Below are 21,145 nucleotides of genomic sequence, written 5' to 3'. Positions count from 1 at the left end.
TCTGCACATATGCACATGCATGGCTCTACAGAGTCACGCGTGTCCTCCTTGTCCGGGCGGGTGTGTATGCTTGCATGCCCGTAGTATTCTGAAGCAGTCCTGCGCTTGCTGCTCCCTTATCGATGCTTTCGGCATCTCTCTCGGTGACGCGTGGCGGTACGGCTTGCGGCTGGGCGCTGCCCAGGGCTGCGGGGAGATGCTGGAGGAGGCCGGTCCTGGCTCGGGGGGCGTGCGGCACCGCCTGGCAGTGTCCCCAGCCCCTTTTTCCCAGGCTCGCTGCTCCAGGTGTCAATCGCAGGTTGTGCTGCGACCCATCAGTGTTGGTGTAACCCCAGGGGAAAGGTGCTTTCTCCCAGAGGGAGGTGGGAAGCACTGGGGAGTTGATACAAAAACCTACTCTGGAGACAAGGCAAATACTAGCAGTGTGGAGAATATGGACAGTTTCTGAGGCACACCTGGCTCTGTTAGACTAGTGTAAATCCAGAGCTGCTCTTACACGTTCCTCCTTTCAGTAAATGGAGCTGTTCTGAATCTTGATCTCTGTGAAATGCCTTTAAAACGTGGGGCTTCACCCTCCAGGCTTGTCTCTACCTCTCCCCTTCACCCACTCAGTCAGTGTTTGCTCCCAAGTAACGATGAAGGTGTCAAGGGATTGTCTAAATAGGCTGGTGGTTTTTATTTTGTGGAAGGCAAGCTGGAGTTAGGCAATTCAGAGTACAAGTATAAAGTCGTTCTTCGTACCAGCTCACATCACGGGGGAAAAGTTATGCGTGAGGAGAGTGGGTAGAATTAGTTTCCTTTTATTCTCATTTAAATACAAATGACTTTTAACAGACGTGTTTGATAGGAGCACAGAAAACATAAATCACTTTGCACTGCATTAATGTTGCGCCACTGAAATTAGGTTTATATCTGTGAGGGGTTCCCCCGCCTCTTTTCTTCCACTGAGTAATTTTCATCTCATTGTGAGCTACAAATCTGGTGCCTTTCTGCCCCCTCCCTCCGCTCCCGCGCTCTCCGTCTCCGCTGGAGCTGCTCGGCTGGGGCAGCTGTCACGACAGGCTTGAATTCACTGCAGCCCGGGAATTACCGCACGGCTTATCAAATACGGGGCAAGAAAATCCTTGAGCTGGATTTTTGGGTGGCGTGAAACGGGGCATCGGCACCGCGGCGGGGGGCAGACGGGCTGCTTTGCGTCCCCTGGGCATCTGCACCCCTCTGGCTTCATCCGCTGGTTTTATTCCGGTGGGAGCCGCCGCCGGGCGGCTGGGGTGACCGCCGTCTCGGCGAGCGGAGCCGGTCCCTGCCCGGCGCGCTGGGGGCTTTGCTGCTTCTCTCTCCCGTTCTGCAGCGGCGGCACCTAGCTCCGGCGCGTTGCAGGTGGCACGAGCCCTTTCGAGGGGAGGGGAGAGAGTTTTCACGCTGGATGTGCCCCGTGCAAACCTGGCCAAACGGTTTCTTTTTTTTTAAATCCCTAAAGGAGTGGCTGAGTCTTGACAAAGTCCAGCCTGAAAGGGGTCGAGGATGGAGCAAGCGGGACGGGGAGGAGCGCAGCTTTGCTGAGACACCACCGCTAGCCGTCGCACGCTCTGGCGGGTCACAGGAAACGTCTTCGGTTTTTGAATTGTAAAGATTTTTTTTTTTTTTTTTATGTTTCGGGCCGCAGGCTCCGAGGAGGCAGCGGAGCTCGTGTCTTGCTGGCCGGCGGCTGCTCCCGGCCGGGGCAGGCTGCGGAGGTCGCCCTGCCGCGGGAGCTGGCGCCGCGCGGCGAGGGGCCGTGAAAGCATCGCGGGGAGGAAGCTGGAGAGAGAGGAGGGGAGGCTTTGCGTGCAGGGAGTGGGGCAAGGGGCCGCGCCGCCCCGCGAAGGATTGGCCTTGTCGGATGGAAATATGTTTTTTTTATTTTACCGTTGTTTTAAATTGTGCGTGTCAAATGTTTGGACCGTTTAGGCCGTTTTATACACAGTTGGAGCATCTTGTGCTAATTTTGCTGGTGCGTTGGTCTGCACGGGCGCGAGTGAGAGGGAGAGCGCTTTTATTGACAAATCTGCCCTTTGTTAGGAGGAGTCCAGCTCGAAAAAATTTTAAGAGTAGCAAAAATGCAATTTTTCATTTACTCTTCTGGTGTCCCTTCTTTTTTTCTCCCAAGTATCTGGTTCGAAATAAGTGAAGAGCGATTGTATACGGAGTGAGAAACAGAGCTAGGATCTCATACCACACCAAATGAAATGGAGACCATCAGCTTAAGCTGAACTTTAGGCCTCACTGAGTTAGACTCAACAAATTATACCGTTTCTCCTGAGACTGGGAAATTTGCTGTTTTATGAGCACGTCTACATATAGTCAACAAAGAGTATTGGTAAGATTTACTTCCCTGGTGCAATGCAGGGCAACCCAGTTTGCAGCTAAAACATCCAAAAATCATTTCTGTTTGTCTTTTTCTTTACAAGATATTACTATTACAATGTCCAAAGCAGTTATTTATGGGTTCAAAATCCTAAGAATCACAGGTTTCTCTTATGATTGTCACCATCTAAGAACTGAAATAAGCGTTCCAGCTCATTATTTCAGCAACACGAAAAGGCTTCCTTTTTTAAAGAAAAAAAGTAGTGAAAAATAAAGGCAGCAAGAGCGGTGTCGGCAGTGCTCTCTAGGCTCGGGCCAGGCGGCCGGGTTGCAGCGCTGCCGGAGCCCTGCGGAGCTCAGGATTGCCAGACCTGCACGTGCAGCTCCCAAATGTCCAGCCCTATAAAGGGGCCGGTAAAGTTAAGGGAGCAAAAAAGACTTTTGACATCTTCAAAATGTTGCCTGTGGCTTGTTCTACATACCGCAACGGTTTTGACAAGCGATTCACTGGTCCCAGGGCATGTTTTCACGTATTTTCTGCAGCTCTGTTCTGGGGGTGGGAGGCAGCTCCTGGGAGCCGTAGAGAGGGGCAGCGTTTCTGAGCGGTCCAGGTCGAACGTGCTGACAAACGATGTGCAGTCGTCCTAATCGGCCCGGCAAACAGGTCGTACGTCTATCTCTGTTGAGGAAGGCGTTGAGCTTCCTCTGCTGCCATAGCGGGAGCCTCTTCCTTTGGGAAGAAAATCCTGCTTTTTAAAGAGGGCAGTGGCACGCCAACGCAGGGTTGGAGTGCGAAGGTGAGGCTGCCCTCTCCACGCGGGTTATCCCGCCGTGTGCTGCGGGGCTGCTAGTCTCCGTTATCCCTCGGGATTCGCCTCCGGCCGCCGGGGCCGGCACGGCTTCCAGGAGCGCGTCTGGCCGCCCTTGCTTGGGTGGCCCTGGGTGAGTTCTCTGGGACGTTTTCAAAACTGCCTCGGAAAATCAATACTTAGAGACGTGAATAAGTGGTTTTGTTTTTAGCACTAATAAGCCTCTCCCATTAGCACAGGATAATAGATCGTCCTGCCCTCCCCTGTCCGACAATGCCTAGAGGGTGCACGGAGCTGCTGAAATCCAGGCCGTTTATTTGGGTGTCTAGCAAATAATCTGAATTTAGAAGCCTTTCCTTCCATATCCCTGTTTGAAAAATCTAGGCTAGTGTGCGTTTACAGCACCATATAAATTCTTAGCAGCAGTACGCAGTGCTATATGCATGATTAATGATAGCAATAAGCGGAGTAAAATTTTGCCTAAAAATAGAATTGAAAAAGCAGGCAAGGATTGTATGGGGCTACCTGCAGGCAGGCTGCCCTCCACTACACCTGATCTGCATTTAGCCTCCCATAGTTTAAGGGAAAACAGATGGAGTACTTTATAATGATTTTTGTAATTAATTTTAAAAAGCATGCCAGCAATGTTTATTAAATGGAGACACAGAACAAGGAGGATTCAGCAAGGCTAATTTTAGTAGCTTGAAAAAAGTTGATTCCAAAGTTTTCCAGCTCCTGTTTTATATTTGACTCGTTAATGAGCGCCAAATAAGAGAAGTCAAGATTTTGAAATGATGGATTTGGGACAGAAAATGGCAAGCGATATTTTAAGCATCCTTGTTCTTTGCATAGAGGGAAAGTGACTCTCTTCCTTTCTCTGACAGGGGAAGGGTAAAAATAGTGGACTGTTGATCCAAAGGAAGACAGTGAAACCCACTGGTTTTTTTTTTTTTTTTTGATAACTCGATACCAGCCAAAATAGTATTTTCAGGAAGCGAGATCTGGGCCGTTACTTCTCTTCTAGGTACGTGCTAATGGAGGTTAATGTACTGCTAGGTTTAGGACCCAGCCGTCTTTGCCTTCCTTCTGTCGGAGTCGATCACAGTTGGCCGTCGCAGGAAGCTGAGTGCATCTGTCAGATCTCGTTAGTCTGCTGTTTTGTCACTGCTGCGCAACAACGTCTTAAATTACTTATTTAGCACAAAGTTCACAAAGATGGGGAAAGATGTGTAAATATGTGGGGCAGCTTAGCTGGCTCGTGTTGCATTAAATAATTGCTTAGGTTAGGGGTCCAGCCCTGCTGCTGGCATTCCTTAAATATTTAGCAACGCAGGTCTTGTAACATGTGCTTGCATCAACTTGCGGTGTGCACACCTGTGTGCTTGCAGCACAGGGACCTGCCGGCTTTCTGCATGTCGGGCGCTCGAGAAGGGAAAAAAAGATGATCAGCAGGGAAAGGGAGAGCAGATTTTGGGGTGGCAGTGTGGAAGAGCTTTTTGTTGGCTTTGGTGTGTTTGCTTGCTGTTGCCGTTTCATGCCGAGGCTGCATGGTCCGTGTCAGTGGCCTCGTCTTTGAATTTCTTTTGGTACTTTAAACGACTCAGGCAAAGGATGCTTTTAAGAAACCCCTTCCCTTAGATGTCAAATTCATCTAGGCAAACATTATAAATGAAAATAAATGCAAGAATCGGGAGCCAAGAGCAAAACGAGCGTCTTTTCATTGTAAACGAGAATCGAGGAAGTATTGGGGGCACCTTGTGTGCGAAAGGCTCGGTTGTGTGCTCACCCGCTTGAAGCCCAGCCTGCAGAGGATCTCCAGCGAGGCTGCGGTGCTGCTACCTCCGAACTCACCCATGTTTCTTTCTGATTCCAGGGGACACCTGGCAAACCGGGTCCAAGGGGGCAGCGCGGTCCAACGGTAATGATGCTTTTTTTTTTTTCTTTTCTTTCCTTTCTTGTGCATTTTTTTTTCTGTCTTCCCTGAGCGTTTTGAAAGCTTGTTAAGGCCATCACTTGGGCTGCAGAAAAAGTGATGGTTCCTCCCCTGACTGGATAGGATCTGGCTCTTTTATCTGGTCTTCGGCAGTCGAAGCTGAACGGAGAGCACACAGCAATTTGAGGCTGGGGCTCACCGACGAATGTCGCTTAAGTCATAACAAAATGAAAGCTGGCTGGTCGGGCTCCCCGGCAGCCCCGGTCCAGCCGATTGCCGAAGGCTCGTGCCCTGCTGCTCCTTCCAGCAGGGTGACTCGTGCACCGGACGCTTCTCAGGCCCCAAAGTGTTTTGCCGAATTGGTGCCTTAAAACAGCAGCGGGGTGTTGTGGGTAGCAAGAAAGGCTGACATGTCGTCTTTTGTGTCTTTTTAAGGGTCCACGTGGGGAAAGAGGCCCTAGGGGAAGCACTGGGAAGCCTGGCCCAAAGGTAAGATTTTAGAGAGCCTTTAACAGTAGTTAGAGAAGGAACTGTGTCTTAAAAAGCAGTGATATAAGAGACCATCTGGTTCATTGCTCTCCATTTCCCTTCTCCTCCAGAGAAAAACGTTGTATTTTGAAAGCTGAGCCCTCCTAATCTTCGTTACCCAGCCAAATGTCTCATAACCCAACCATAAAGTACACGCACAGGTCCTAAAAGCGTGGTGGCCCATGTTCCAGTAGGAGATGTAGCAGCTGCAGGAACTGGGGGCCGCTGCGAGGCGAAGGGGAGGGCGCTCGCCGCTCCAAGGACCAGCGTGACACTGGCTCTTCGCAGGCGCCCAGCTTTGCAGCGCTCTGGTGGCATCGAATCTGCCCTGGAGGTCTCGTAGGGACCCATCCGCGGTGGAGCCCGGTTCACCGCAGGGCCTCGCTCCTCACCCACCTGTAGCCAAACCCACTTTCCATGCAAACCGATGGCCGAGGATTGGCCGGCGAACACAATAGGCATTGTTCTTCGAGCCAGCCAGGAGTGTGTGGGTCAATCATGGCATGGTGAAGCTCTCCGCTGCGCCAGAACCCACTAGATAAACCGATTAAGCGAACATCAATCGCTTGGCGTAATGGAAGCAAAGCTTTCATAATGAAACATTATCGCAGCAGCACTGCCTGCTTTAAAAATAAATGTCTCGGCTTTGTGTCGGCATGAATTTTTGATAAATACCTTGGCTTTGGTGCAGCATTTATCTCACAGAAGGAGACCGTTATCTAGTGGAAATATCCTGAGCTCACTGACGTTATCTTTCCTGTATTTTTATTAAGCAATGTTGGGGGGAATGAGCAGCTGCTCGTTTGTCACCAGACATGGCTCCTGATAGAGAATTATTAATGGAGAGGGGCAGGGGGAGTCGGTGGGGTGTGTTGTCGCCATGTGGTTGGTGGCATTTAAAATCTTTGTGCAAAGCAGCTGAGTTGGTGATATATGTTTTTAATTTAAAAAAAAAATTTTTTTTTTTTTATTCTTAAAAGGGCAACTCTGGTGGTGATGGCCCCCCTGGTCCTCCTGGCGAAAGGGTAAGACAATCCAGTGGGGCTTCAGCAGAAATCAGTGAAAAAGTCTGTTAGTTTAACATGGCCCAAGAAGCTGGTTTATGGTGCTGAGACAGAGCTGAGGTGTTTTGCAGTGAGTGCCCAACCAAGTACCCCCATGAAACAGGGAAGGGTGGGCATATATCAGGCAGCAAAAAGTAAAAATCTGTTTAGAAACCCAAGTTAAATTTGGTCTTGTGGAAAGAGGTGTCACAAGCCACCGGCAACCCTCAGGCACCTTCTGAACTCTCCAAGGAAGGGTCAAACGGGGCTTTGATGGAGGATGCCCTGTGCAGACATCACCCCGTGGCGCAGGGGAAAGCTCATTCAGCTGGAGCCCCGGTTGCCTGGGGCAGGTGGTCCTCCCAGACCCCTTACTCCTTTCTCCAGGCTACAGATGCTAGGATATAGCATCCTAGTCTGGACGATATGCTAGTCCAGATAGCTGGGACTTTCATCATTTTAGCCTCTATTTCTGCAGGGGTGTTTTTCCTTGTAAATTTTCGACAAAATTGCCCAGGCAGGAAGTACCTGAGATTGGCCTCCTGCTTTGCTCTCTGCTGCTTGTGACAGTAGGGGAGGAGGGAGCTGCTGCTGACGGTGCTCTTGGGAAGCAGCCGTCTGAGAGGCGTGAGCGTGCCGGAGAGCCGAAGCGTCGAGAGGGACTTTGTGCCCCTGCTCAAACTGCTGTCGGGAGCAGCGGCGCTGAAATTACAAGGATCTCTCCTTTTATTTCTGCTTGAGATACAAGCTGGTGGCTCCCAGGTGCTCTCACTTGAGCTATGATGGAGGAGAGCTATTTTTCATTACATTGGGAAGGAAAGGTACAAAGAGGTCAAAAACCTTAACATTTGTAGTGCTTTTTCCAACTAGACAGGCCAAAGTCAAGTAAATGTACCCAGTGGTTCTTATTTCTCCAGGCATTTTTTTTTTTTTTTCAAGGGATGGCCCTGTGCAGCCAGGGCTTGCACGCTAGTGACACTTCTTTGGGGCAGAGAGGAAACCGGCTTTCTGTATCTCTGTGCTCGTCTGTTGTTCAAACGATGGTATTTCACAGTAAAGTGTGTAGGCTTTTTAACCATGTTCTCTGTCTCGTTTTGCATCCCAGGGACCACCAGGGCCTCAAGGACCAACTGGATTTCCTGGACCAAAAGGCCCCCCTGTAAGTAACTCTTTCCAGAACATGCAAAGAAATACATTAAGTATTTTCCATCCAGCTGTGATTGCCTGTGCCAACTCAGTCTTAGCTGCTTCTCTGACAAGTGGCGACGTACCCAATAAAAGGCAATATTGAGACATCATGATAATACCTCAACGGTTTAAGATTTTAAATAGCCAAGTAAATTGTGGCTGATTATAAATGCTCACTTCCTAATGATTCAATATCACCAGGATCTTTCACGGTTGCTCTGTTCTTTGTTTTTCCCTCTGTGTACTGGGAGGACAGCACACCAGAGTAACACTTCTATCTCTGCAATTATTATACACTGATGGGGCACCTCAGAAACCTTTTTGGAGTGATTTCTTTCCCTGTGGTGGACAGCTCTCTCCATGTCTGGATCTGTAAGATAAATCTTCCTTTGAGAGATTTGTGGGAAAGGGCTGTATCTTTTATGCTTTTGAGCACCCCCATTTCACTGAAAAATGAATGGGAATTAGTGCAAGGATGCAAGCAGATTTGATTCAGTCCTCATCGCAGTTTAACTACCAAGCCAGTGGTCATGATCCTTCTCGCTCTGTTTTTCTCTTCTAGGGTCCTCCTGGAAAGGATGGATTGCCTGGTCACCCCGGACAGAGAGGAGAAACTGTAAGTAGCCAAAAATCTTGTGTAGATCATTAGTCCTGAGTCTTGTCTTGCTGGTTGGTTTTTCTAAACCCTTCTGTGCAGCTGAGGAGATGTTGCCACATGTTGTTTTTCTCCCAAGGTCTGCGTCTCTTCAGCTACATGGGTTGGTCTATGGGAAGCAACCCTATTTTGGGCAGGACAAGTCGGTCTAATGATGGTTTATGTGAAGGCCATGAACCAACTTCTCTCTCTCTCTGTCCCTTTAGTGGACTGTGGAGGTCACAGTGTGTGTCACAGTGTGTCATGCACAGAGACAGCGTGAGCAGAGGTGTAGTGAGGCTGGTGACCAGAATTGAAGGCAGCTGTGTTGCTGCTGTGACAGGCGCCGCCGCAGAGTCAGCCAGCTCCGCTGCGGTCCTTGCTAAGTGGGAGGATGCTGGCTGGGGTTGAGACTGTGTCAACACAGCAGCACAAGCCAGCAGTTAGTATGGCAGGTGCTTTTAGGAAGTAGAGAAGCAGCTGGGGTGACTCGCACGCAGCCCCCTTGGCCTGTCTCTGCAACCCCAAGGAAGGACTCCCCGAAGCGCTCTTTCCCTTAGTCCTCTGAAGGGGGAAGGCTGGGCCCCTGAGCCATGCTTTGGTGTGATACCGTTAAATCTACGCTTTCTTTCTCACTCTTTCCCTTGGAAATGTGTGGGTTTTACATCTCTGTGTTCCAGTGGCAGAACTCTAGATCTGTGATAGCAGAAATTTTTCCTTTGAAATGGGCTTCCTCCTTCACAGCCGAAGCTCTCAGCTTTCAACCACAGCTGCTTAGGTCGGGGGCAGCTTCCTTTACCGATTTTACTTTCTGTGGAATCTGTGATGGGGAGAAATAAACGCTTTTCCCTGTTTCTGATGCTTCGCATGGCCAACACCAAGAACTGTTGCACAGCAGAAGAGAGTTACAGCCCAGTTTTAACAGTACCTGCTTTGAAAAGAAAGCAATTCCTGACCAACAGCAATGATGCAATGGTTTTGCTCTGGCTTTTCTGTCCATACTGGTTACTGCAGCACGCTCACGCATCAGCCACTGCTTTAGCGCACCGGTAAGAAGAGCACCCCTGCTGATGCTGCCTTTTAGCTAAAGCTACTTGTGGCGGCCTCGCAACGTTTTGCCTAAGCCCCCCTCCAGCAATAACCACTTTCCGAAGCCAGCCTTTTTTGCAGAAGGTGGCTGCAACGCAAGGAGCGGCTCCTGGCTGTTTTAGGTACCTTACTGTATTGTGCGCATACTGCTTTGTCAATTTTAAAAGATTTTGTTGCACAGATGTAATCATTGTTTCTCACCAAAGGAGAATGATGAGGCATGTGGAAGGTATGATAATGCGGCTGTTGTACGTCTCTGGTGATCTGTTTTCTGCCCCTTTTTTGCTTAAAGGATACCCTAAGCAGCAATGATGATTGTGCCATGTATTCTTGTGCATGCAGTGATTAGTATCTTTCTGGTTTACATTTTTGAGATTTTTATTCTTTTTCCTCAGCTGTTTACAATCCGGCTCATTTGCTGCTGTTGATATTTTGCTCTCCCCAACACTGCATGCTGCATGTTAGCAGATAGACGCTGCTTTGTTCTGTGTTTATTTGACAGGAAAAAAAAAACCCAACTTCCTCTGCTCAGCTTTGCATTTTTCTCCAGTGCCTTTCCTAGCAAATGAGCATTAAAAAGGCTTTGCACATTATGCATTTTTTTCCCCTCAACTTATCTCACAAAAATTTAATTAACTTGCCTGGCATTTGCTGAGAAAGGCAATGCAAATACTGCTAAATGCAACAACGGATATTTATTTACGCTCCGTAAGACTGACTTTATGGCAACGCTTGTGGTATTTTCAAGCACCCAGTCCTCAGGTCAGGATCAGCTTAAAGGTGAGGAGAAGAGTTTTCACCTGCCAAAGTCCGATTGTGACATTTGGTCTTCCTTCATTGAGTTATCTATGACATTAGGGACACCTGCATTCAGATTAGAAAAAGCAGTAAAGTCTTTGCTTGCTTCTGCTGCTTTCAACATTTGAGACCGGAACAGAGCGTCCGGCTCCCGAGTGGGCCTTGAACATGGCTTTCAATTATTTGGGGTTTGAAAGTATTCCCTGATAGCTTTCTTTAGTCGTTCTGGTCATGACTTACCTATTTGAACGAATAATTCCAGAAAACAAACTTCTGTTCATCTTTGGCTGGAAGAAGCTTGCAAAGATCCCTTTCCCCCGGCTGCTCTGGGGCGCGCGCAGCGACCCCCGGGTTTGCGGCCGGGGGCCTCTGTGCCGGCCCTTTTTGTAACTCCAGCTTTCAGCTGTTAGAAGTCGTTCAGTTTAGGCTGTCTGTGAGGCTACCCACTTTAATACCTAGGATGAGTTTTAAAGCAAATGGCCAACGCTGTATCACTTAAGATAATTTCCCGTTTCTCTCTCCCTTTTGTGTCCCCTTTCCTTACGCCATGCCGAAAGGGGAGGACATAAGCACAAAAACAAATTAAATATTATTTCCGCGTCAGTAGCCTTGTTGGCGCACCCTGTACCTTCATGCACGAAAACACAGACTTGAAATCTGTGTGTCGTGTAGTTCCCTGTCTTTTGCTTTTGAGTTAGCAAATACAGGGCAAAAGTAGGCTGAAGAACGCCTAAATGTTTGGCCATGTTAGACTTACTAACTTGGAGTGGGAAAAAAAAAAAGATAGAAAAAGAAATTCTAAGTCTGTGCCTATGGTTCAGACAGGGTAATAGAATAAATTTTTTTTTAATCTAGCATAGAACTAGTTGAAATATTTTTCTAAAAATGGGGTTTAAATTGTACTTTTGTTTTATACAGATTTTTTGCCGTTTCCCCATCAACTGTGGGATTTTTTTTTTTCCCCATCAACTGTGTACAAGTATGTGAAGGGAGGGTGACAAGAGGATGGGACCAGACTCTTCTCAGTGGTGCCCAGTGACAGGACAAGAGGCAACGGGCACAATCTGGGACACAGGACGTTCTGTCTGAATATGAGGAAAAACTTCTTTGCTGTGAGGGTGACTGAGCACTGGCACAGGTTGCCCAGAGAGGCTGTGCGGTCTCCTTCCCTGGAGATATGCAAAATCTGCCTGCACGTGATGCTGGGCAACGTGCTCTAGATGACCCTGCTTGAGCAGTGGGGTTGGACTAGATGATCTCCAGAGGTCCCTTCTAACCTCAGCCGTTGATTTTGTCAACGTTTATTTTCTCAACCGTTTGATTTTGTGATTTTCAGTGATCTGCAGGGAACTCTTAACACTGTTGGGAATTTTTTTAGCATGACACTGTTCCATTGGCTTGGGACTTATCTGATCATCTTTCGTGGCAATGAGAAAATTAGCCTTTAAGCCCTAAATGACATTTCTCAAGCACGCCAACATGCTATAGTAAGCATGATAATTATGTGCTTTTTAAAGAGTGGTTTAGGAGAACTAAACAATTGCAGTGGTGACAGTTCATTACTGTCACCCTTTAAAGGTCACTATAAGAAGCTGTCATGGGTCTCAGATTTGCAGACTTTGTTATTCATCGTCATTTGGTGATCCAAAGAGAAACACATTTGTGATTTTTTTCAGCCCGTATTGATGAAGGAAATAAAACTTCACTCAAAACTCAAAGCTGACATGGTTGCGTGCTTCAGCAGAACTAGGGATTGGTGCTGCCTACGCAAAAAGTGAAAGACGGTCGCCCAGTCTCGGAGCTCCTGAGGAGTGAAGCATAAAATAGCAATTATACCAGAACTGGGAGTAGGAGAATGGAAATGGTTATTAAGAATTGCTCAGCATTAAGAAACTCGCACATTCTGACTTTTTAATGGCCATTTCCTCTGTAGGCTTCATGAGCGTAGCAAATTTTTTATATATATGGCCAGTCCTTCAGGCAAACTGCGGTAGCTCCATCAAAATAGCAGAGCTGAGCTGAGGATCTAGTTGCTGTCAGAAGGACCCACTCTCCCAGGGAGTGCTGCTCTCAGAGTCCTTGCTGGAGCTGAAAGACTTTGATCGTCGCTTTTCCCCTCCACCCCCCCTGTAAATATACAGATAGAGATTTTCCGTCTTCTGTTTGATTTCTTCTTTCTTTTGCCTTTGGGTGTCCATCCTTTCATAGTTGATAATCTCCTCAGAGGAGGAGCAGTCCAGAAGCAGTCTGTGACCTTTGCTTGACTGCTTGTGAGAAGTGTCATCTATTTGTCTTTTCCCTTCTTCCAACAGGGTTTCCAAGGCAAGACAGGCCCTCCAGGCCCTCCTGGTGTTGTAGGCCCTCAGGTAAGAAACAGCTGCTCGTGCTCACACCGGCTCCGTGGCTGAGCCTTGCCAGTGCAGCACCCCAGGATGGAGATCCCGGGGATGCACTGGCTTAGCTGGGAGCTGGTGGGATGGCAGATTGCCCAGCGTGGAGACTTCTGCTACAGGGGAGGTGACCTTACATCAAAGCGAGCGTGATGTCTTCAAGATTTTTGGCCAGAGCATTAAACCACCCCAGCCTCCATCACTGTGCAATGGATCTGAGTTTACTGTCTTTGTGCAGAGGCCCAGCTTGTTTAGGTGTTAGGATGGAGCTTGGATAAAGTGCCCAAAGGCCCACAGCTGTGTCCTGCTTGGCACGTTGCGATGTGAGGGGTGAGCAGTGGCACAGCACTCTCACCAGTGTAAATAAGGTAGTTCCTGCAAAGTTAACAGACCTAGCTTGGTGTGAAATTGGTGTGAGATGAGAGACAGACACCATCTCTGGTCCTTTTCCATCCTACCTAACTTTGCAGTAGATACTGCACAGAACCTGACTAAACAACCGTGAGGAACAATGAACTTTGTGCAGTCTGGAAATAGTATCCGCACAACGGGTATCTGTACCCCTGAGTGCAGGCTTGCAGGCCTCATGCATCAGTTTTATAGGTCGAGTCGTAGCTTGAATAGGACTGGGTTTTCATAGTCGTCTTTTCTGAACTGCTGGGGAGGTATGCTCTTTAATTATAAAGTAATTAACTTGTCCTCTTTAATGGTGGCGCCAATTCTACTGTTTATAAATTCCCTGATTAGGGGCAATTCCCTGATTCCATCCGTTGTCTCAAGTGCAAATTAGGTTTTGTGGCAATTTTATTTGGCTCTGCTGTGTGTAGTTAGTGTGATGTGTGGTTGCTGAGTGATCACGACGTTATCATTCTGCTTACACTAAGTAGCACCCTGCAGTGTGACATGAATTATAACCACGGTCCCAGCAGACACCAATGTGCAGGGGTGTTATGGTCTTGTGCATGTGGCTTTTGTCCTGCTCCCAAATGGGCCACTCGGGAACCTTCTGCCTAGAGCCTTATGTTACACTTGTCACCATTAGTGCCCATGTACGGCACAGAGGCAGTCAATAATTGCCATGTACTACAAGCCTAATGCATTATTTATGCCCAATACAAGGAAGAAATATCATGAATGTAGAATACTTAGGAAGCTTTCTATATTGAAAGCCCTAAGCATAATAACTGTTGTGGTAATATCTGTCATTTATGTGAACACTTGAATTCCAGAGGTTCACAGTTCCTCTAGGTTGTTAAATGCCATTTTACCCACCTCTACAACAACATCCCCTTGTAAGTTGAAGAGAGCATCCCTATCAGGTTTCCCAGTGTCACCATGCGTGACAGCAAAGGGAAGAAGCATCTTCTGTCCTATTGCAACTTAAAGGGCCGAACTGATAAACTTTGCCAGTTTCTTCGCTGCTTGCTTTGCTGATCTCCAACACTTTCTCTTTAATCCCTGTTTCTTTAGGGTCCAACCGGTGAGACTGGCCCAATGGGCGAGCGGGGACATCCAGGCCCTCCAGGTCCCCCTGGTGAACAAGGTCTTCCTGGCCTCACTGGAAAGGAAGGGACCAAGGTAGGCTGTTTGCCCATCTGCTGTGGCTACTATTTCAGTCTGATCTGCAGCGTGTGACAGAGATGAGGAGAAGTCCAAGTTCACTTTGTAGGATGGGGAGCCAGCAGGCTGTTGAATTCAGCTTCCTTGCAAGTCCGGATGCCTGCCTCTCTCCTAAAGGTGGAGAAGGGAAGATTCAGGAAAGAAATCATGTTTCACAATGTCTCACCAAGAGTTGAGTCCAGAGAGAGGAGCTGGGTCCTTATGGAGTCTGCAGATCCTTAGGTATTTATCATTGTCATTGCAGGGTGACCCTGGTCCTGCTGGTCTCCCAGGAAAGGATGGTCCCCCCGGCTTGCGAGGCTTCCCTGGAGAGAGAGGCCTCCCTGGCCCAATTGTAAGTAGAGGCTCCTCTGGTCGTTCCAGTGAGAAGGATGCACAGGCAGCGCAGCACACAGCTCCAGAAACGACTTGGTTTTCCTGTCGTCTTCTTTCCAGGGTACTCCAGGACTGAAAGGCAATGAAGGTCCCCCAGGCCCCCCGGGTCCAGCAGTAAGTATCCTTGTCCTTACAGGCACCACCTAACACGTTTAACAAGCTTGGCAAGCCAAAACTGAGGTTTAGTCACAGCCCTGTACTTTATCCATTTTTCCCTTTGCACTAACTTACTGCGTACTGGGTACTGCTTTATTTTACAAGACACACATGTAATAGCTCAGTCATTTTATGTGTGAGCCATGAACATATGTGACAAGCTGAGGGAACTGTATGGTTCAGGACATCAAGAATGAGGAAGCTGAGCATTTTGCTCCTAAGTCACCAGCTTTCCTTCTGAAAGCTGTTCCCACCTGCACAGTGCAGCCCTCCTGGAAGAAAACATTCATCATCGAACCCTGCCTGCTGCATTAGCTGGGAAACAGCTCATGCTCTTTTTCCAGACTCTGATAATATGCCCCCAGGAAGTGAGCTCCCTGCACCATCCCAAAAAGGAACTTGGCCATTTCAAGGATTTTAATTTAAACCCCTTGGGCGGATGGTACCAGTCATTACATGGCAGTCACCCTGTCAAACACGTTTGTGTACTGACATCTGCACTTTATGCACTTGCAGCATCCTACTGCTGGGTTACTTTCTTTCTGTAGCTGTATAAAGCGTTATATGTCGATTAATGCTTCCTTCCTTCTCCAAACAGGGCTCTCCTGGTGAACGAGGTCCTGCGGGTTCAGCTGGCCCAATAGGCCTGCCAGGGCGACCTGGTCCACAGGGACCTCCGGGACCTGCAGGGGAAAAGGGAGCCCCAGTAAGTTACTAGTATAAGATTAACAGCTGTGGGTCAAATAGAGATCTGTATGCTGGAGAGCTGAGTGTGGAGACAGTCCCTGCGGTAGGTGTGTAAAGGAAAAAGGAAAAAAAAAAATTAAGAATCCAATTAAGGAAGAATTGTCTAATCTTTGGTGCATCAAAGCAGGTAGCGTTATCTGCTAAAGCGCCCTGTTTGGGACATCCATGCTATCAAAAATGGATGCGATCCTAGGGACTAAAATGACCTCAGGCAATAAGAAGGTATACAGACTCTGAAGAGGTGAAATGACAGCCTGTGTGACCTTGTTGTGACAAATAGCCACAGGACAGGCCTCTGGGCAGTGAAGTGAACCTCATCAGCTCTTACAAGAATGGGAGTAAAGCAACAGCCACAGCATTTCCATTGGGCCCAAATCTGAGCAGTATTTTTGAAGGGAGAATGGGTGAAATGGAATAAGCCATCCTAGACTGTAGCTAAGCAACAGAAGTAGCAACCGCTCTGAAAAAAGTGGTGAGGAATAAAATAAATCCTTATCCCTGCTCTGTCCCCGGCCAAGAGCCCGCGTGAGGTGGCACGGGGGGGGTTGTGTTTCTGGTTGGGGATGCTGCGTGCTCCTACAGCACACGTGTACCAAGTCATCCCACTGGCACCCGTAGGAAGGGCTACTTTAAGCAGTACTCGAGCAGGTAGCTGCTGAGTCCTGCCATATGGTCCCTCTCCTGCATGTTCACCAGCCTGTGCAGGCTGTCAAGTCTTTCGCTCCTGAGGCGTGCGCGTGAAGCATCACGTGAAGGTAGGAGAGACTATTTTTGTGATTGAAGAGCACAGCGTCGTGGCAGTCCCAAGGAGGAAGGCTGTGCATCTCTTTCACACCCAAATGGTTTTGCAGAGAAATTTCACTGACTTTTGGTTTGCGTGGTTCAAACTGGGGCTCCGCTTCAGATCCAGGAAAATGGGCAGATGCTGGCATCAGTGTTTTCAGACTAGGCTAGGACACTTAAGTTGATTGATCGGTGTTATTAAAGTTGTTTATCCACTACTGTATTCTGTATTTGCAGGCTTATTAGAAATGCTAGCTGCTAGTCCAGAGGCAAGAATTTCCTGGTGAATCAGCTCTATGAACATCTGTACTGCCAAGTGTCTATATGATGTGTTATTGGATAGATGAATAGGCAATTTATGTGGCATCTAATTATTCAGAGGAGAGCACCCAGGAGTTAGATGCAATTAAATTATGTGCTAGGAAACTGGAAAATATCCACTGTTCAGTTCCTATAAACAAACAAATTCGATTGAAGGCTCCAGGTTTGAGGAATACAAGTAGATTGTTTAAGCAGGAGGTAGCAGAAATTGTTTTATCCACTTAAGGTGTTTTCCTTTGTCGAGAAGGCTCAGGAGGGAGGTCAGGGTCTCCTGAGAAACTTCCATCTGCTGCTCAGTAGCCAGGAAGGAGGCATTGTAAGCGTTCAGGCAGTCAGGACTGGCATCAGTAAGAATTGGCTTGTGGGAATAAAAAATAGTTGGAGTCTTGTTCCTCGTAGTGAAAGAGAGAGATGACAGAGGGCTCAGATTGAGCATGATTATGTTTTCAGCAAAATTGCAGCTGTGATGTAGGTATCCGCCATTTAGATTTATTTGTGTTTTCTTTGTCTCCTGAGGTAGAAATTTTGTCTTGCCTGAGACAGGGAACACAGAGAGACCTATGAAATATCTGCTGAAAACTGGTTTTGTTATACGTGATTATGTCATCAGGGGTCAGTAGCTGACGAATCTTGATGGTATTTAATGGGTAGATTGGAAGGTGGAGGAGAGTGCCATGTAAACTGTCTACTCATTATATTTCCAGGGTGAGAAAGGTCCTCAAGGACCAGCTGGTCGGGATGGCATCCAGGGCCCAGTTGGACTCCCAGGCCCAGCAGGTCCTGTTGGGCCACCTGGAGAAGATGGAGACAAGGTGAGAAAAGTCTCTTTGCTGTGCAGGGTTGCTCTTGGAAGAAACTCTGCAGCATGACCTTTCCCTACCATGCTGACGTGCCGCTTGCGTTGCATGGTGTCGGATATGCTGCATATTGTAACGCAAGTATGTTTTGTGGTGCTTGCAATCCCATTGGATCTGCAGAGTCAGATTTGAGAGAGAATCAGGCAGGCTGTGCTGCATGAGCATTGTCAACTAAACTGTTTGTTGAATTGCAGTTAGTCTCCCCATAAGCTTGTACCAGGTGGCCTGGGCTCAGGTTCCTGTCCTTTGCAAGTTAATTACATTTCCCCATTCTTTCACTAAACCCCTCTGGACAGCAGGATTCTGAGAAAACATTAGCTGGGCTGTATCGCTCATCGCTGCTAACAAGGTTAGCAAAATGATACTTCCTGCATCTAGCCAGTAGCTCAGAAACGTTTTAGGATGCAAAAGGGTTTGGTTATACCTGGAGTGGCCAAATCCCCTGGCCTTTTTCAAAACTTATTAGGGGAAGGTTTATGGGAATTGGCATCTTTGGAACGGGGCCCAGATGCGCAGGACTGTTACTTGATTGTTGAGATATGTAAGTGGTTGCTAAAGCGTGTGAACTAACTGTGCGCCTTTATACCTGACAGGGCGAGATTGGGGAACCTGGCCAGAAGGGCAGCAAGGGCGACAAAGGGGAACAGGTAAGTGGGACAGGTGTCTTTGGTAATTGCTTTCCTGTAGCAACATGTGGTTACATTGTGTTATTTGCTAGAGATAGAAAATTATACATTTTTAATTTCTTCCTGTTATTTCTCCCCTCACCTTTTCTTCATGACATACCCATACAATGTAAAAAAGAATGAGTGTACTGAAGTGCATTTCTTCTCCGGGTCACTGGAACACACTGAGTTGTTTCCATGTCGCCTTTCCACTATGTAAATGTCTGTGAAACATTAGCAACCCTTGCAATTAAGGTTGTGTATTGAGCTGTAACAGTTGTTTCTAGTTGCTTGTAACATATTAAAACATTCTTTATATGCTCAGTTGCTGAGGAATGGAAAAGATACTACACATAAGTATCTAGAGAGAACTGAATGGTATGATATTGCTTTACTGGAGAAAAGATGTGTGACTGATGACCAAAACAAGATTCTCTTGTCAGTGTACTGAAGGAAGAGGGCAGACTGCCTGGGTTTTGGCTTTCTTAGTCCTTCAGGTATTTAGCCTTACCCCCTAGGAGGTGATATTGGAGGTAACAGTGACATGTCAGACGTGCTATGTTACGCAGCAACACACAGATAGTTTCTTTCTTTCCAGAAATATTTCTGACTTCCATCTCCCCAGAAAATGTTTTGCAAAACAAATTTTGGAGTGAGACTCTTTAGACATGTCCTTGGGCGCAGTGCTATCGTGCTGTTGGCCCTAGTCCTGCTGGAGGCTGGTGCGTCCAGGGAGACGTGACCTGATCCTCCCGCTCCTCTGTTCTGAGAGTTTGTGCCAGTTTAATGGAGACTGTGCTGGAAGGGCGTCTCATTTTTATAGGTGAATGTACTTAGTCTGTGCTCCCAAATGTGACGCTGCACTTCTGTTTCCTGACAGGGTCCGCCAGGTCCTACAGGACCACAGGGTCCGATTGGACAGCCAGGCCCAGCTGTGAGTATTGTCCCCTGTTAGTCGTAATCCTATTTCTTATCAAAAATTGTCCTTGGGAAATGCTGCAAAGGATTGCTCTTTATGACTGGCACTGCTCATTCCTCACGCGGTGAGGAGGAGCGTTGCCACTGACTGCCAAAGGAGGTGGGGATGGGGCTTTGCATGTAGCACATGTCTGTGCTAAGCCATGTTAGACCCTTTCCTTGTAGGGTGCTGATGGAGAGCCAGGTCCCAGAGGACAACAAGGCCTCTTTGGTCAGAAAGGTGATGAAGGACCCAGAGGTTTCCCTGGTCCCCCCGGCCCAGTGGGCTTGCAGGTAATTTCCAGCATCGAGGGAATGCTTAGGGTAATGAGAGTCAGAGTTGCACTTGGGCTAAAAATTATTCCCTCCAACACCTCCACAGGGCTTGCCTGGACCGCCTGGTGAGAAGGGAGAAACAGGGGATGTTGGGCAAATGGTAAGATGTTTTTCTCCTTTCGTTTTCATCACTGATATAAATATTGCTTCAAAAAACATGTCTTAAATTTGTCTCTCCTTTTCTTCAGGGCCCACCAGGCCCACCTGGCCCCAGAGGTCCATCTGGACCACCAGGAGCAGACGGTCCACAGGGTCCTCCTGGAGGAATAGGAAATCCTGGCGCAGTAGGAGAGAAGGTAAAGCATCCGGGCAAACCTGATTTAAGCCAGCAGGAAGTTTGCTGCAAAAGTCACTCAGGGGCTTTGCTAATGAGAAGCTGTTCTTCATTAAGGTATCAGTGATAATTTGAAATGGAGAAAGAAAACAGAAAAGCCAGGTCTGCTTGTCAGTGTAGCTCTGGCTCACGATGTGAGCATCGTCTTCCTTTCTCCCCACTGCCCGCACATGAAATGAATCTTTGAGAGGGCTCAGGTGGACAAGTGCCTACCAACTGCCATTGCACACTGCTGATCACTGCAATTGCTGGTGGTCTCATTAGAGAACCCTGGGAGGATTTGTCTTGGAGCCTGAACTATTTTGGGGCGTGACAAAGGTGAGAGTTAGGGCAGGAGAGTGGGGTAGTGATGGAATAATTCATGGCTGTGGTCATTTGGCATGTTCACTTGGTGTATAAATAAGTAGGTGTATTTAAAGAAGGCAGCTTCTCCCAGCTTGAAGCATGTTTAATTCTGTTCCAGAGGTACTTGTAATAGTGTTTTCTTCTCAGTTAAGTAAATAGATTTATTTCAGAATATATGTGTTGCAGAGTTGTTGTTATTATGGGCCAACAAGATGGAAATGCACCCACATGGAAAAGAAAATAATAATGCAGTGTCTGCTGAAGGGCACGGAGAAGGAAATCTCCTGGAGAAGCAGTGTCAGCCTGGGCGCTGCTGAGACCCACAGCTCCCACTGAGCTCAGGGGAACAGATGATGTTCGGCACATCAGCAGAAACTCAGCACCTTTCAGAGATTGGCCTGCGGGTCAGTCAGTGCCAGGCCATGAGTGACAATGCTGTAGCTGGAATCACTTAGAATAGTTTAGCCCTTACTCCACAAATAATGGCTTATGATTTTTTGTTTGTTTTCTCATGAGCTTTTGCTTCCACGCTCCTGCTGAGGACCTGCTGGGAGCACTCTCCACTGTGACCATGCGGTACGATAGCAATAGCAGCATAACTGTGTTCATCCCCTTTTCCCATCTGCAGGGTGAACCTGGGGAATCTGGTGAGCCTGGTCTTCCTGGGGAGGTTGGCCTCCCGGTAAGTGTGCTGCAGGCTGACTCTTGCTCTTTTAGTAGACTTTAGATGTTCTGTCTTCCGGTACAGAAGAGCTTTTCTTCAGTGGTTTTCCCAAAGGTTAAAGGGGTGGGGTTTCAGAAAGGCATGGATGTGGATGGGACTGCAGAGACTGAACCAGCTGTCTTCTGGTTCTGGGGCCAGGCAGAGACGACGTTGGTGGCCCCAAGGGG

General features: G+C 47.9%; 1 protein-coding gene across 2 annotated transcripts in view; it reads left to right on the top strand.

The window, feature by feature from the left end:
• The window catches only part of COL5A1 (collagen type V alpha 1 chain), a 177,191-nt gene that overhangs the window by 134,705 nt on the left and 21,341 nt on the right, over positions 1-21,145 (top strand). For both annotated transcript variants that reach the window (XM_009665728.2, XM_009665729.2), the window contains exons 33-49: positions 5,029-5,073; positions 5,524-5,577; positions 6,597-6,641; positions 7,765-7,818; positions 8,410-8,463; positions 12,681-12,734; positions 14,229-14,336; positions 14,623-14,712; positions 14,814-14,867; positions 15,508-15,615; positions 17,465-17,572; positions 18,211-18,264; positions 19,163-19,216; positions 19,426-19,533; positions 19,622-19,675; positions 19,764-19,871; positions 20,883-20,936. In XM_009665728.2, the coding sequence (XP_009664023.2) occupies positions 5,029-5,073; positions 5,524-5,577; positions 6,597-6,641; positions 7,765-7,818; positions 8,410-8,463; positions 12,681-12,734; positions 14,229-14,336; positions 14,623-14,712; positions 14,814-14,867; positions 15,508-15,615; positions 17,465-17,572; positions 18,211-18,264; positions 19,163-19,216; positions 19,426-19,533; positions 19,622-19,675; positions 19,764-19,871; positions 20,883-20,936 (1,206 nt within the window). The remainder of the gene's footprint in view (positions 1-5,028; positions 5,074-5,523; positions 5,578-6,596; positions 6,642-7,764; positions 7,819-8,409; positions 8,464-12,680; positions 12,735-14,228; positions 14,337-14,622; positions 14,713-14,813; positions 14,868-15,507; positions 15,616-17,464; positions 17,573-18,210; positions 18,265-19,162; positions 19,217-19,425; positions 19,534-19,621; positions 19,676-19,763; positions 19,872-20,882; positions 20,937-21,145) is intronic.

Source organism: Struthio camelus, chromosome 20, assembly GCF_040807025.1.
Source record: "Struthio camelus isolate bStrCam1 chromosome 20, bStrCam1.hap1, whole genome shotgun sequence".
Taxonomy (NCBI): Eukaryota; Metazoa; Chordata; class Aves; order Struthioniformes; family Struthionidae; genus Struthio; species Struthio camelus.
The sequence above is the reverse complement of the archived record's forward strand: the minus strand, read 5'-3'. Positions and strand labels throughout refer to the sequence as shown.